This window comes from Opisthocomus hoazin, chromosome 9 (assembly GCF_030867145.1).
Source record: "Opisthocomus hoazin isolate bOpiHoa1 chromosome 9, bOpiHoa1.hap1, whole genome shotgun sequence".
Taxonomy (NCBI): domain Eukaryota; kingdom Metazoa; phylum Chordata; class Aves; order Opisthocomiformes; family Opisthocomidae; genus Opisthocomus; species Opisthocomus hoazin.
This window is the reverse complement of record NC_134422.1, coordinates 664,495-680,335: the sequence shown is the minus strand read 5'-3', so window position 1 is coordinate 680,335 and position 15,841 is coordinate 664,495. Positions and strand designations below refer to the sequence as shown.

At 48.9% G+C, this 15,841-nt stretch overlaps 1 protein-coding gene across 2 annotated transcripts in view; it reads right to left on the bottom strand.

The window, feature by feature from the left end:
* ACVR1 (activin A receptor type 1) overlaps positions 1–13,834 on the bottom strand; it is a 65,024-nt gene extending 51,190 nt beyond the window's left edge. Inside the window, exon 1 of one of the 2 annotated variants that reach the window (XM_075430538.1) lies at positions 13,741–13,834. In XM_075430538.1, coding sequence (XP_075286653.1) covers positions 13,741–13,748 — 8 coding nt within the window. In that variant the 5' untranslated portion in view covers positions 13,749–13,834. Of the gene's footprint in view, positions 1–13,196; positions 13,309–13,740 lie in introns of those variants that run through there. The other variant, XM_075430539.1, reaches the window with a different exon arrangement.
* Positions 13,835–15,841: the final 2,007 nt, after the last annotated feature.

The window sequence follows — 15,841 nt, the reverse complement described above, 5'->3', positions numbered from 1 at the left end:
TCAAGCAGCAATTAAACTGTATGTCTCACTGCTGCACTTCTCAGCCCTTTTTGTTTCTTTGAAGTCCTGCAACTGTTATACCTCTGTATGACCAGAGGCAGACAACCTCCTATGGTCACCACATGCAAGCCAGAGAGCATAAGGCAGTTCCTCTCTACAAACTGCCAGGAACGTTAATTCCGAGCCAAGGCTCTGCTTGCTGCTCTGCATTTGAGCATATTAACACAGCCTTAGCTCACCTGTCACCACCTGGGGAGGACAGGGCAAGAGATGCAAGAACAGCTCTGCCCTCGCCCCTGCAAAAGCCCGCGCTGTTGCTGCACCACAACATGGGCACCAGCAGCAACACCAGCTCAGCGCCGCGGTACAAAGCCCAGGAACACTGAGGTTCCCACAAGCAGGACTGCAAAGAAATCAAACGGCTTCCAAATAATTTTGTGGTAACCTTCCTAAGGGCAGAGTTGCCAAACTAGCAACTCTGGGGAGGGCCGTACGAGCTAGGGTTCTTTGCAGGTCTGCACTGCTCCCCAGCAGAAGACAATCCCTGGCCACCTGAAAATCCAGCCAGTCTGCACAAGCTGCTTCAGGCAAGCAACGCTGCCCAGAAGTATTTTAGCACTATATAGAGAATCTCCATCTTTCCTAGACAGTTCCAGATCTCTGCACCACTGCTCTAGGGCCATGTTATGCCACACTGGATTTAGAGAAATTTTCCTACAGAACGGTAAAGGACTCCTTGGACCTTCCACACAGCTTTAAAACTTCACTCCACCTTCATCCCCTTCCTCCTGTCTCCTCTTTCCAACTCAACATCTTATTCTTAGAAATGCGTAAGACGACAGAGACATTATTTCAAAGCACTTCATAACCCCAACGCTTCTCAGCTCATGTTGGATAGATCCACAGAACATCCAGCACCCCTGAATAATCGCCACACTCGCTCCCTTTGCTGCAGCCACTTCACTTGAACAGGGAATTCTGTACTCAGAATGGATGCACGGGATGGAAGTTTCTTTGGACTACTACCAGGAAAAAAAAAATAGCTCCAGAAATGTAAAATAAACTCTAGTGAGTAATTGTGTGAGCACAATGATTCAAAGAAAAGCTAACCAAAATTCAGGGTTAAAAAAACCACCACCCCACTCCATTTTGAACATTACCTCAATTTTCAAAACAGTATTTTTGAAAGTTTTCTCAAATTTTCAAAACAGTATTTTACATTCACACAGATGGAATACTAATGTCAGGTTCTGGTATGTATTTAAACACTTTCAAGTTGATCAAGGTGATATAAATTACCAAGTTGAGTCACAATTTAAATAACCAATTTTAGTTCTGATTCTGCACTTATTTTTTGTTCTTTTCTAAAGAAAGGTTATTTATTGTCCAACACAAATGAACATATGGTTGAGACTAACTAAATACAGACTTAAAAGACCATTACTCTTGTTAAGAGCAACAGGGATGGAAGGGAAGAAGATGACTTTTGACTGTTATTGAGAGCATGCTGTGCTGGCTTGCAGTAGTGGGGAGGGTCAGCCCCCAGAGTTACTGCTGCTTATCTCTGCTTAGCCCAACCAAGAATTCAGGCAAAAGAGATGCAGGAAGCGCGTGGAGTGATGGACAGCGAGCGGCAGAGCGGGCAGCACACAGCACGCTACGGAGAGGGGCACAAACAGCAGCTCACATCAAAGGGCAGCGCAAGTCCCAGCTGTCTCGGCAGGTCTGCTCCACACTGCATTCAGCATATTTCACTAACCGAGCCTCAACTAGAGCAGCTCCACGCCTCTAACATCCAGGCACCCAGGTTCCTCGGTTTTAGAGTTCATGTTTTACCGTAATAGAAAGCCATACATTTATTTCGATTATTCACTCTCTTACAAATATTTCAAAAGTTTACTTTTAAATGGAAAACAGGCTTACAATGGCTTGAGTGCACTAATTACGCAAGAAAAATTATCAAAACGTTTTGCTATTAAAGCCCATTTATTACACAAAGTACACTGCACGTTTAGTTACTACAGTTTCTTACTATGCATGAAAACCCACTGTACTAGTAAGCGGTAACTAACTCATGGTTAGCCATACAAGCCCAATTTCGTTCCTTTGGTGCTGGTTTGCTTCCTGACACAGTAGCTACTGTAGCCTTCTTGACCTATCAATACTAACCACAAAGAAGATAACATACTAAGCATACTCTTTTCTTTGGTTGTTATAACGAAGATGACTGCATATCAGCTGCACTCCTAAGATCAAGTTGAGTGAAAACTGTAAGCTGCATCAAGTTGTCAATCAATCAGTACATTTAACAGACATCTTTGTCACACAGTTGTGATATGTAAATTGAGTGCTAAATCAGACATTTATGGCTTGTCCAACACTCATTTTTTAACTAATATGCCATTACGAGCTGAATCCGGGACACTCCTCATCCTGCCGCAACGTTCCGCAGCGCCGACAGCGCGCACACAAGCCACCCTAGGGCACCTCCCCACCTCTGGTGCCCACCTCTGTGCAAAGCCACCCGGAGCACAACACAAAGGACAAGCAAACCCTCAATATAAAGCTAAGACAAATCTTAAGCTAAAACGTGAACCATTATCTACGCACTTTTTACAGGCAGGCTGTAACTCCAAGAGACGAGTTACAGAGAAATTGGAAGAACCGATCTCCAAGCACCTCGGAAAAGCAGGCACATTTTCAGTACATTACATGTTTATGTACCAATTTTTACAGCTGCAACATGCTCATTTTCAGAGGAATCCCTCACTTCACATACAACCAAACACACCTGTGGGACTAAAACAAGATCAGTCATGCCAAAAAAGGCTTAACATTTTTGGAAGAATATTTCAGAACTTCGAGGAAAAAAAATAAATTTCATATCCTTTCACCCTCTGTTGGCACACCAGACCCTCAGAGATTTCATTTTACAGCTAACTGTTCGCCTCTGTTTGGGGCTTTGGTTTGGGTTTTTTTCCTTCACACTCACATTGGTCAGCATTTTAGAAAGAAACCTCTTCCAATGCACACCTAACTGCCACGCAAGAATCCAGTGGATGCCCGCCAAGCCCTACTGCTTTGAGGGACCTTGACGTTCAACCTGCCAAGGGTCACTGCCAGTGCAATGCCAGACTGCAAGGCCTCCAGCGTTCGCACCCTGCAGAGCTGTTCCCTCGCACCTCCCACCGACAGAGAGCTGCAAAAAACCACAGTACTGGCCCTGTGAGACATGTTGCACGTGCTACTGTTCAAGCACAACAGTCCAAGTTCAACACGCAATGCGACACCATCACGCCTCTTCTGACTGGCCGCATGGTGCCACGGTACGGCAGCGTACCAGTCAGTGCACCAACCAGGGCACAGCAACTGCAGGGCAAACACCGAGACAGCCCAACGCTTTCAGCCACCATTTCGCCCATATTCATGAACACTAAGTGTACGCAGAGAGCTGAACAGCACCAATTAACAGCTGATAAGCAGTAACTTATTTTGTTATGGATGCTCAGCCACCTGCCTGGCCTTTTGCCATTAACCCCCTCACGATGACACACAAGAGTCCCAGCAGTCTGCCGGAGAGTCCCCCTTTCACCTCTGCCCCCACCAATTCCTCGTAGCGGTGAAGAGAGCCAAACTCCATCTCTGTTCTCCACAGCTGTCCTGTAAGAGGCCTGACAGAAGAGATCTTCACTCCCAGCACAGGAGTTCTTCACCCTGCAAGTCCTGTGACCCCAGTGCCCAGGCCACTTCCAGTTTGCAGGCGTCTGAATGCCAAGCTGAAGACCCTACACAAAGCAGGTCGCATTGGTTCTCCAAGTTCCAGGCTGGTTCCGGTCTCACGTCTACAGGCAGTTTCTACCTACAGCCAAGTTCTGCGGTCCTCCTTGCCTAATAATCCCTCAGGCCTCCCCCAAAGCTTGTTGAAGCAGGCTCCTTTGCTCTCCCAGACTCTCCACAAAGTCCTCCAATTTCCCCAACTGCTGTGAAGTCCCACAATCATGTTATCTGAAAAGAAGCCCATCCTGTTATGAAACTTTCACGACCAAAAAAAGCAGAGACAGTACACCTTAGGGAAAGGACCATGTGCTGCCCTCAACTAGCCAGCAACAAGAAAAAAAAAAAAAAAAGCCTTCTCCACTCACCCTGAACTACCAAACCACAGCACTCCTACCAGAAGGCAGTCAACAGCTAGGAGTTATGCTCCTTCCCTCCCCAGAAAAAGTGGGTTTTGCCAATTTATTTCGCTTTCGGTCAACCTGTGGCACACACAAGCCTGAGGAAGCAGACTTGCTTCTCTTTCCACATATTCCATCATGGCCAGGAAAATCTGTAAGTCTCCCTCTTCAAAGAGGGAACCTGTTGATTTCTTCAACCGGGTCTCAAAAGAACCATCAAGTACCATAAAGACCACAGCCTTTCAAAAGCTGCAAGTTAAAGGCTTGCCTCTATCAGAAAACAGCCAGGAACACTGTGGGTGCGCACGGGGAACTCGCTTAGGCCATGCAAGGACTGATGCTGAGGAGCAAGGACGACAACAAGTGGCCTCTGTGCAGAGGAGCAGCAGCCTCTGAATTGCACCTACTTCGCTTCTGAATAGCCTCAAAATATAAACAAGCTCACAAAATCCCCTTCTTTTTTGTCTGCATCTGCCACTGTGTTCACGTGCTGTGGCTCTATTAGCTCAGCTTTGCGGAACAGCTTCAAGGTAATTCACCTTTTCCATTTGCTTTAGTCCACTCCCCAGAGCTCTACATCCAGTAGATATTTATTATAAAGCTAAGCCAAAACCATTCCAACACTAACATTTCGGAGCCTTCATACTCTTCTTTGCATGCAGCAGGGCCTCTTTTAGAATAAAGAGCATCCACTTTGGGAACTAAACCAACATAATTATAATTGGTCTACATGTCAAAGTTTTACAAATCCCCAGACTGGGAATCGAGCGAGTTTTACTCCTAGCAGACCCTTTGTTAATAAGGCAGGCATAAAACCACACTGCCAACTCAGAAACACTGATTTCTCACCAGAGACTCCAGTAACTGCGTAAGAAAACGGACAGCTTCTAAAAGCGAGTTTGGTCTTCTGGCTCCTAACTGCATGTCATTTTGGCCTTCCTAATGGAGAAACAAGATAAAGTTCCCTCAAAATCCTGGACGTTTTTGTACATTGGAGTCCAATAAATGTTTTATTTGAATGCCTAACCAACACTCAGGATCAAATCCCCACCAAAACGACGAAGTCAAAGACTTTTCCACTCATTAAAAAAATGCCACTTCTGCACAAGGCATGGAAATACCATATTTCTTTCATGCAGTATTTTAATGGTGCTTAGGTTTTTATTTCCATAATTTAGGAACAGTCATATTGATGCACTCGCATTTCAAAATATTATTTGTGCCGTATGGAACACGTATGGAGGGAACGGTCTAAATAGCTTCAGATTTTAGAACAGGTTTTGCAGAACAATTATGCACAAGTTTGCTTCAGAGGTATGGACATGAGTCTTACAAATGTGTAAAATGCCTACACAAAGACAGAAAAAACACCCTATTGTTTAGGCAAGTTGGAACATGTTACTCATTTAGATTCTTCTCTACTAAAGGCTGATGCAAACATGCCGGGTCCACAAACACACACAAAAGTGTCTACATGGCATTTCTGGCACATTTGTAAAGGCCTAATTGACAATCAGCTAATGTGAGGTCAAGACAGACAGCAAAAACAAAGCCAAAAAGTTGTTCAAGAGTTTTTCCGAAGTGCACAGTCCCGACACCAAAAGCCAAAGGGCTGGATTCATGAGAACAGCCATGGAGGAAAGGCCAAGTCATGACACATCTGAAAAATAGGAAGCCACCAGCCATATCCCAGGCTGCCCCTTTACCGGTGCTGCACGCGCATGACGCGGGAATTCGCAGGCACAGGCAACATACCCCAGGTTTCTTCGCAGTCTTTTAGGTGGAGCTTTTTCTTCTATCCCAGCGACTTGAAATAACTTGCATGTTTCTTTCCGGACAGAGAAGGGTTCAAATTATGCAAAGATGTTGGAGGACAGCCAATGCTCAAATGATTTAACCTTCACCGTAACCACAAAGTAAAGCCGTACCTCTGCTCTGACACAGACTCCTGTTTGGTTAGCTAGTCTGGACAGCAAGGGCTTCGAAACTGCAGCAAAAGGATTCTGCCCGAGAGGAAGAACTACATCAAAGCCAGACCCTATGCTACCTCTTCAGAGAAGACAGCTCCTGAATCGAGATAAGCAGAGATGGTTCCACACCACATTTACGCCTAGTTACCCTGGAGATGAAACACGGGCAGAGTGCCAACTGCCAGGCAAGCACCTTTTTATCATCATCGGTTCATTTAGACTCAGAATATACACAAGTTTTACAATTCAGTCCACAGGCCAAGTGGAACAAAAATTACTCAGATCAATGCCCAATAAGTAAGAATGAATGTCCAGAAAAGAATTCCAGCCCAAGTTTTCCAAATATTTACTTTATTTTTGTACTGTAATCACTCACCAAACGCACACCCTCCCCGTTTGTTTTTTTTAAGTCAGAAGCATCACCACCTTCTTCATGAGCTAAGAGTACTTCTAAAGTACTTTTTACCATCATTTAGCTTGAGGCAGTTTTTGAAAGTCAAATTGAAAATAGTTTTTTTTTTTTTTAATATCTACAACTTATTTCATTTCTACTCCTAAGTAGGTATGAATTAGCTAATTTAATACTCAGACCAGTGCACTACAAGTCGTATATCTTTTCATTCTGACAATAGAAAATAAGGAGTCGCAGACATTATAATACTACAAGATTGACTGCCACATAAGATCCATAGCCAAATCATCCTACAGCCTGGGATTTGTCCAGCCCATGCAATCAAAATTGACGTTTTTAGCAGGCTGCTACACAGGACTGGAGCTTCAATAGGTAGTTACACTCCAGCATCGGTAAAGAATGTAATTTAACAGATTAAAACCTCACAAAATATTACCCCTTCTGAAGTTAAGAATAGTTTCAACATGCAACATAGACGTGACTTTTACTAATAATAAACAACTGTAAGGCACCATCTATCTTCTCTCTAACGTAACATGATACAATTAATTTACTCTCTTAAACCAAACCATTATCTTTTAATTTTATTTTCTCTTTTAAGATTCAGCCTTAAAATGACTTAATTGTTGCAGTCCACCCACACAAACACAAGAGACAACTTTACTGCAGTGGAGAGCCCTAAATAGCACAGTCTGTTTCAGGCTAATACAAACACGCATTTTGTTTAATTTTACATTTGTTCCTAGGGAGATTTAGATCTTCTCTCTTCTACCTCCAACTCAATACGAACTGACATCGTAGGAAATCATCCAGCCCTAGAGGGATGAGTAACGCGGGCAGATCTGCCATCGTACGTGGCATCTCTCAGAGGACAGCTGGCCACCACGCGAGTCACACAATCCTTACAAGACGGAAGGACAGGCAGGCCTTGGAGCCATGGTGGAAGAGCCCCGGTGCGCAGAGCTGCCAAAAAACCATGTTCAAGCATGACCCGGTGCAACGACCAGGGCCGAGAGCAAGCTGGCAGCAAAGAAACCCGCAGGAGCTCTCCCAGGGGCCGGGCCGTGCTGGGTCCACTCCGGCACCAGCAAGCCAGGCCCTGGCGCTCTGCGAACGGCCTCGGCCGCAGCCAGCACTCTGCACGCCCATGGCGCGCCCAACCCGGGCAGCGGTTCTCACAAACACGGCAGGGTAGCACACACGGTCCTCTGCCTCTGTCCAGCCCCTTGCAACACCCTCAGAGACCCCTCCTCAGCACCGGCACGAAAAACAAACCAGGAATGAATCTGGGTCGGAACTCATCTGGCAAAGACAGACTGAGTTCTGACCAGATTAACGCCTCATCCAGTTCACCGCACGGCCACAGCTACGCTACAGCAGGAGAAAGAACAGCACGGGGAGAGGGGCAAGCACAGCTCCTCACTTCCCCGGCATCAGCAGCCAGCGAACAGGCCTGTGCAACCGCAGCACCAACCGCCCACCACGGCGCAGCCAGGAACCCCGGGCCATGCAGAGGAGGGCTGGAGGGGCCTGCTGGGGCACACCGACTCCTGAAAGCAGAGATCAGCAGCTTGCAGGACTTCAAAAGGAAGCCACTTCTACCCTCCAAGCTACCCGCCCAGCCAAAGGCAGCTGTCGAAAAGCTGCCAACCTGCTCCTACTGTTACAGGATACTTGCCAGACAAACAGCAGACCTGCAATTAGAAGAGGTGTTTGTTGGCCTCTCCTCTGCAGCTTATTAACGGAGAGGTAAGGTGTGTAGTCAGAACAAGAAATGCCTGACCTCCAGCGAGCACAGCTAGTTACAACTGCTCTGTAAGAGGAGGTGGAGGTCCTCCTACCAGCTTCCATTCAACTGAGGACAACCCGTGGCTTCAGCATGCTGAGAGGGAATGTTCCAGGTACTTAGGACAGCAGGTTAAGAGCTGCGGAATTGTCTCCTCCTCTGTAAAAAGGCCTAGGTAACAGCTGCTGGCGTTCTCCTCCACCATCTCCTACCTGCACCTCTGTTCATCTCAGACAAGGCAAATGAAGAGTCCAAAGTCTGCCTTGGACAATCACCAAGCTGGAGGTCTTCTGTTTTAATAAGCTTTTCCTAACCAAGCCGTAGCCCTCCTGTTCCTAGAACGGACTTGAGTTAATTTACAACAAGCTACTGACACTGCCACATGCATCTTTTCAGCAGCACTGCGGGTAACGGAACAGCAACACAGTTTGACACTGCCAGGAGCATTTCAAAAGGAGGAGACGCACTGACAAACACGACTTCTAGGGACCAGCAACCATCTAGCTGCCTTTTCAGGTCACAGGAGAAACAGAAGAACAACAAAACACACACCTAACTCAGCAATAACCTGCTGACTCCAAAAGAAGCTAGCAGCAGATGCTTAGGAAGAAGCATAAGGGCTTAGCATGCAAAGGTCATTCTTCCACCCTCCTCTGCCCCACGTCTCCACGCTTCCCAGTCAGAGGCAAATTCCCAAGTGCCAAACTGCATCTGGACCACTGCATTTAATGGTCCATCCACAGACCTATGAACATAACCAGTTCCTTCCTTAAAAAAAAACCCACAAAAACCACCACTCTTCAACGTCCCATGCAATCATTCTGTAATGTAAAACACAAAACACACATTTTTTTTAATTTTAAAACTGCTGGCTATCGACTACATATTGTATTCCCTATTGCTTACATAATAACAAATAATGTAAAATCCTCACTTCCCATTTACTCACATTTCAATTGTGACTTTAAGACCTCCATAGTATTTCCTTTCAAACATTTCTCTCCTCAACAGAAGAGCCCGTTTATGTACACACGGTGCATCTACACCATCTCACAAAACCTTATAGAGCAAGACTGAGTCAACCCCACATAAAACTAAAACAGCAGGTCCTGAGCGTAAAGAAAGTGCTGATCTGAAGGACAATGAGCTACCCTAACTGCTTGGAGACTTACGCTGCCTTTGTACTCACACAGAACAGAGCACGATGGTCACTGCAGATGAGGGACACTGATCTTCGGGGCTTCAGAGGTGTTTAGGAGCTGGGGGCACCCCAGTGTGCAGGCACACAGAATGCAAAACGTGTTCTAACCAGAGCCGGGCAGAATCCTCCCTCCGAGCGGCCCTGGGATCCAGCACACCGCCCGGCCTGCCAGGCACAGCCACCACACCACAGAGCACCAGTCACGCCAGCAGTCGTTCAGCAAACAAGGTGGAGCACCGACAGCCGGGATGAATTCAGCTTGAAATGAAAGAGCAGATCAAAAGAATCCCGCCTAAAGACAGGACCGTGTAATAACTGGCAAAGACCGTGGTGCAGCACCTGACGTTGACTGTTCACCGGCAGTGATGAATCACAAGGTCAGTTCTGGCCTTCCAGGGGAAAGTCAGCACCTGAACACCATCACATTCCTAAAATACACTACTACTTTCTTTCACATAAAGTAGCAGCACTGTATTTATTTCACTAGGAATTTCAACACAGTCTTGACGTTCCTTCTAGAGAACGGCTAGTGTCCCAAAGGCTAGATTCAATGCCGCTTCGTAATCACAGTTCATTCTAGATCTTGTTATGAGAGTAAAATTTTGAGAGCATGTACCGAATATCAGTAAGACTTACACACGCAAATCACTCTGAAATAGGAACCTGGGAACACTGAGCTGTATACACGTAATGGTAAAAGCCCACATTTTAAGGAAGGGATTACCCACCAGCATACTCACGGTCCGATATAACAAAGAAAACTATCTCATCACAGCTACTTATTGCTGTTTGACTACACTTACATGCTTTTGAAAGCATTAGTCTAAAACTGTGTTTTGGCTGCAAACATGGTGAAGAAAAAAAGGATTTTCCTGAAAGCATTTCCATGGAATTCCATACATTTCATATTCAATAGCATTTTCTAAATTCGTGCTCTGAAAACACTTTGCAAACTTGCATGAGTTCACCTTTCCAACACTGCTAAGAAACACTATCATTCCTCATTTTACAAATGTGTACAGATACATAAAAGATGTTAATGGCGTATGTCCTTAACGTGTAGCTGCTGAACTTGTCTACCACAGGATTTAACAGGCGCATTTTCAGACAGCGTTGGATACCTCTGTAACCAACATGCTCTTACACTCTCCCAAGTCTTGGCTACCCTCAGGTCTCCAAGCAAATAAACTATCCCCTAGTACACGTGCACCCAACCTGCAACCCACCCCAACGGATCGCCATGAATTCTCATGCACAGGGAGCTGGAAGACAGCAATACCGAGATGCCCATTTGAGAGCTGAAATACCTCAGAATGCAACTGAATTCAAACAGGGTTTGTTTGGGGGTTTTTTGGCAGGGACAAGAGGGCTAAAAGGGTGCCTAATTATTTTACAACGGCTGTCCCTAGATCTTATTTTAGCATCAGGCTTTCATTAAATTTAAGCATGACTTCAGAGTACCAGCTGGCAAAAAAAAAAAACAACCCAAAGAACAACAAAACCCACAAACACAACCCACCCACAGACACCCCAGTGGTGCTGTTTCCCCGCCTATGTTCTCCTCCTACCCCACCAGCTTCTGCGCTGCTAGCAAGCCCGCTGCTTTCTCCTTTCCCAAGAAGCACGCAGCTTCTGAAAGAGCAAAACAAGGACAGAGCAGGGGCTGAGAGGCTCATTTGCATTCCTCCAAACAAGCTGCTCGATGCCTCCGCTGCTGCTGTGTCCAGCAGCTTTGGCAAGATGATGCAAGTCTCTATTCCTTCCGTGCTGGACACGGACTGGAGACAGACGACACTGCCACACGCCTTCCCACCTCCCCCAGCCCTGGCCACCAGTCCCGCTGTCCTCCCTCACACCTGCACTGGGACTCACCGACCGCAGACAGGCTGCTCGCAACTACAACGTGATCCGTGAAGAGTCAAACAGGAAAATAAAACCTTTCTGTAGGCTTGGGAAGACAAAATTTCATTGGAGAGCTAGTCTCAAAATTAGATAAGTTTTGCAGGAAATGGCTATATTTAGCCCTCCCCTTTCACCCCAGCTCCTGAACACACTCACATTCTCCAGCGGAAGAATCTTTCTAAACGGCATTAGAGGGGAGCGTTAGCAGGTCACCTGAGCAGAAAAAAAATGCAACCCACTCAATATACATTAATATCAAAGAGTGTAAACAATCAGCAGAGTATCAAATAACCAGCTACTAAGGCATAAAAAAAAAATTGTCATGTCGCAGAGTGTGTTAAATTGTTAGCTCCAAGAACATAATACGGCCGAGGTTACCCTGCGAGTTAAGTCCATGGAGGGTGAGGCTGAACTTCTGCATGCACAATTCGGGTGCTAACAAATACTTCTGTAAGTAACTAATGCCGCCACAGTATTCTCCACAGAGAGTACAAACGCTCAGTAACAACCTCAGCAGCTCCACAACCAAAACGTCATGAGAAAGCAAGTTAACAGCAATTACTGCGCTGTGGAACTTACGCAGAGGCTGTCAACGTGGTCTCTGGAAACATCAACAGTACCAGGTGGGGAGGATTTCCCTTCCTCAGCTTGCAACACCCAAATGCATTACAAGACTCAAAACTAAAAACATGTAACAGTTTTCTTCCCCCAGGCGGTTTCATTTAAATAACAGCCTCACCTTCTATAGTTTTGGCCTAACTACGGTTCAGGCCTGTAAAAGCCGATTATTTACAAACTGAAATAGCTGAGGGTGACCTAAGTCACGGCAACAGACCTGAAAGTCTGTCCTGAGACAGAAGCAGAGGAGGGAAACACACCTGCCATGACAGCGCGGGAAGGCAAATCAGCAGCGGTTTGCAATCAGCAACTACTCCCAAGCCCCGCGCCACTGGGCAAGGAGCAGCACCCCCGCCCCGAACCACCAGGGCAGAGGAATGCAGGCCTTATCCCAGCAAACAAAACGCTGGGGTGGAAGGCAAACCTCTCCACCATCACACACACTTAGCACCTCTGAAGGAGGGCGCAGCACATACAGGAACTTTTTGTTCCCCTAAAATAGATCTGTAACACCGCCTCCAAACACAAAAAAAGCCATGGTCATCAAAGGAGCCGGACGTGCTGGAGAGCTTTCCACTGCCGGGACTTCAGCTCTCACCATCGCAATCTCGAGGTGACCCAGCGCTCTTCACGCAGCACCAGACTGGCACGGACAGAATGTGGGGAGCGCTCACAAAGGAGCCGCAGCACGCCAGGTTGCTACCCTTTCTCTGAAGGTGAAGAACAAGGATTGTAGTAAAAATCACAGAATGGTGGGGGTTGGCAGGGACCTCTGTGGGTCACTTAGCCCAAGCCCCTGCCCAAGCAGGGTCACCCACAGCAGGCTGCACAGCACCGCGTCCAGGCGGGGCTGGAATATCTCCAGAGAAGGAGACTCCATAGCCCCTCTGGGCAGCCTGGGCCAGGGCTCCGTCACCCTCAGAGGGAAGAAGTTCTTCCTCCTGTTCAGCTGGAACTTCCCAGGCTTCAGTTTGTGCCCATTGCCCCTTGTCCTGTCACTGGGCACCACTGGAAAGAGTCTGGCCCCGTCCTCCTGACCCCCACCCTGCAGATATTTAGAGGCATTGATAAGGTCCCCTCGCTACAATCTGACTACAAGAAACAAAGGAAAACTGAAGATTTAAAAACAGACCTGTCGCCGCCACAGCCAACTGCCACAGCCACGGGGAGTCTCCTTCAACGCAAGGCCCAGATACGTGACAGATGAGCTTCCACGCACCCACAGAAACACGTGAGATTCGGGCAGAGAACCTGTTCTCATCCGAAAGCTGAACGCCTCCTTTCTAAAAGGGCGTTTTCGTACAAAAAGTGCGTTCTGCAGCCTGGGAGGTGAAAGCTTCCCCCTCACGGTGCCACCGCCAACGCCGAGGGACCGGTCCCCCCAGCGCCCCCGCACCGACCCCGCTCTGCTGAAGGCGAGCTGCCCCCTCAGCCTGGGGAAAACCGACTGGTTCAGTCCCGGTTCTGCGGGAAACCAGTTCTTTTCACCCATTTTCACAGGCGCTCCCAGCCACCCGCCGAACCCCTCGGCACCGCGCTCCCGCCGGCTGGGCCCGGACCCGCGTCCACGCCGCGGGCCCCCGCGGCCGGGGACCTTCCGCGGGGGCCCGCGGCGTGGACGCGGGTCCGAGCCCAGCCGGCTCCTCCCGCAGCCCCGCGGTGCCCCCCGCACTCACCCCCTCATGGCGGCGGCGGGCTCGCCATGGGCGTCGCGGCGGCCGCGCTCCAGGCCCGGCGCTCGCCCTGCCCGCGGCGGCGCCGAGCGGCGCTGACAAAGGGGACGGGGCGGCGGCGGCGGCGAGGCCCCGCCTCGGTAATGGCGGCCGCGCTGGCGTCACTCCCGGGCCGGCGCGTCACTTCCGCCCGCCGGGAGCCCTCAGAGCGGCGGGAGCGGAGGAGACTGTAGCAGTGATCCGAGGGCTGGGAGGCAAGGGTGGGAGAGCTGGGGCTGCTCAGCCTGGGGAAGAGAAGGGGGTAATGGGGCAGGTTTCCACAGAACGTGAAGGCGGGAAAAGACTTCTGAGATCCTTAAGTCCAACCGTCCACCCAACACCCCCATGCCTGCTAAACCATGTCCCCAAGTGCCACATCCACACGTGTTTTGAACCCCTCCAGTGATGGGGACTCCACCACTGCCCTGGGCAGCCTGGTCCAGTGCTTCAGAACTCTTCCAGTGAAGAAATTTCCCCCAATACCCAATCTTAACCTCCCCGGATGCAACTTGAGGCCATCGCCTCTGGTCCTGTCGCTGGTTACCTTGGAGAAGAGACCAACCCCCCTCACCACACCCTCCTGTCAGGGAGCTGCAGAGAGCGATGAGGTCCCCCCTCAGCCGCCTCTGCTCCAGACTGAGCAGCCCCAGCTCCCTCAGCCGCTCCCCATCAGCCTTGTTCTCCAGACCGCTCTGATGCAGGGAAATAAAGAAAGAAATAAGCTTAGACAATGCTTAATGCTAGTCTAGCTCAGCTCGGCAAATTCCTTAGTTTGGCAAATTACTTAGCTCCGCGAATTTTGTATCTGTTTGAGTGATAAGGCCGGAAAGAAGAGTTACAGAATAAGAAGTCTACACATAAAGCCAGCCGTAGCCAGCTCTGTAGTTTGGGTAAAGGCCAAGAAGTAACTGAGCCTGCGTGAAGTTAAAAGGTTACTAGCGGTGACGAAGAGGAGTCACCTATCTTCATCCCCACGACCCCCGACGACCACCACAAGGAGGCACCACGCAAGCGCAGTCGAGAGGAGTTTATGGAAATAACTTCTTGGAACTAATTTTAATACAAAGCGGGAAAGGTTATGCGTATGTATAGGTGTCTATGAATATGCAAAATAGAACTGTATAAGTTATAGATGGCTTGGCGATATTGGCGCGCACGTCTTTGGCGGTGCTAACCCCCGTGCGCCCAGCGCTGAATAAAACATACCTACTTTACAACCGGAGGATTGTGGAGTCTCATCTTGTCCGCAAGTCACCTCCCCAGCCTCCGTGCCCTAACAGAACCGTTGCACGCAGTCGCTGTCAGTGAGCATTTAAACTGCCCGGTGATGGTGAACACCTACATTTTAAACAAGCCCAAACAATTCCGAGCAGACCGACGGCATCAAAACCCCAGGTGACACCGACCTGACGGTCCGTGGACCCTCCTGGCATCAGTCCCCTGAGACAGGGCTTCCCCGCGGCCCTGCGCGCTTCCCCAGGGCAGCGCTGCGACGGCAGGGCGCTGGGCGAGGACGGCGAGCCCGCGGCACCGGCAGCTCGGGCCGCGTGAAGCCGTTCCGTCGGGACGCGTCTGTCCAGCCCCGTCTCAAGCACCAACTTTGTTCCCAAGACCTCGGGCTCTGTCAGCTGTTGCGTGTCCCTCTGCCATCAAGACGGGGCTGCCCAGGAGCGTCATCTCCTGTGTGACGGAGGACGTACTCAGTTCTTTTTCTCAATACGTGCGGCACTCTCAGTGACATTAGCATCTATGAGACAGGCGGCGAGGGACGAAGAGGAGTGAAAACAGAAGACCTGGAGCCGTAGGGTGAGTCAGGCGGGGACAATACGCGTAGCAGTCACAGCGGCGGGGTCGGGGTGGGCAGCGACTGCGGGTTCCCTCGGGAAGGGGCAGGTACACAGGGCTTTGGGAAGTGCTCCCTCAGAAGCTCCTCTCTGCATACTGCCCATTCACGCGCCACTCTCCGAGTGGGGCCAGGATTTGACTCACTATGAGTAACAGAAATGTTGTAAACAGAGAAAAGAACACCAATTCTTGTAAAAATACAGATAGGTCTACATTTGGC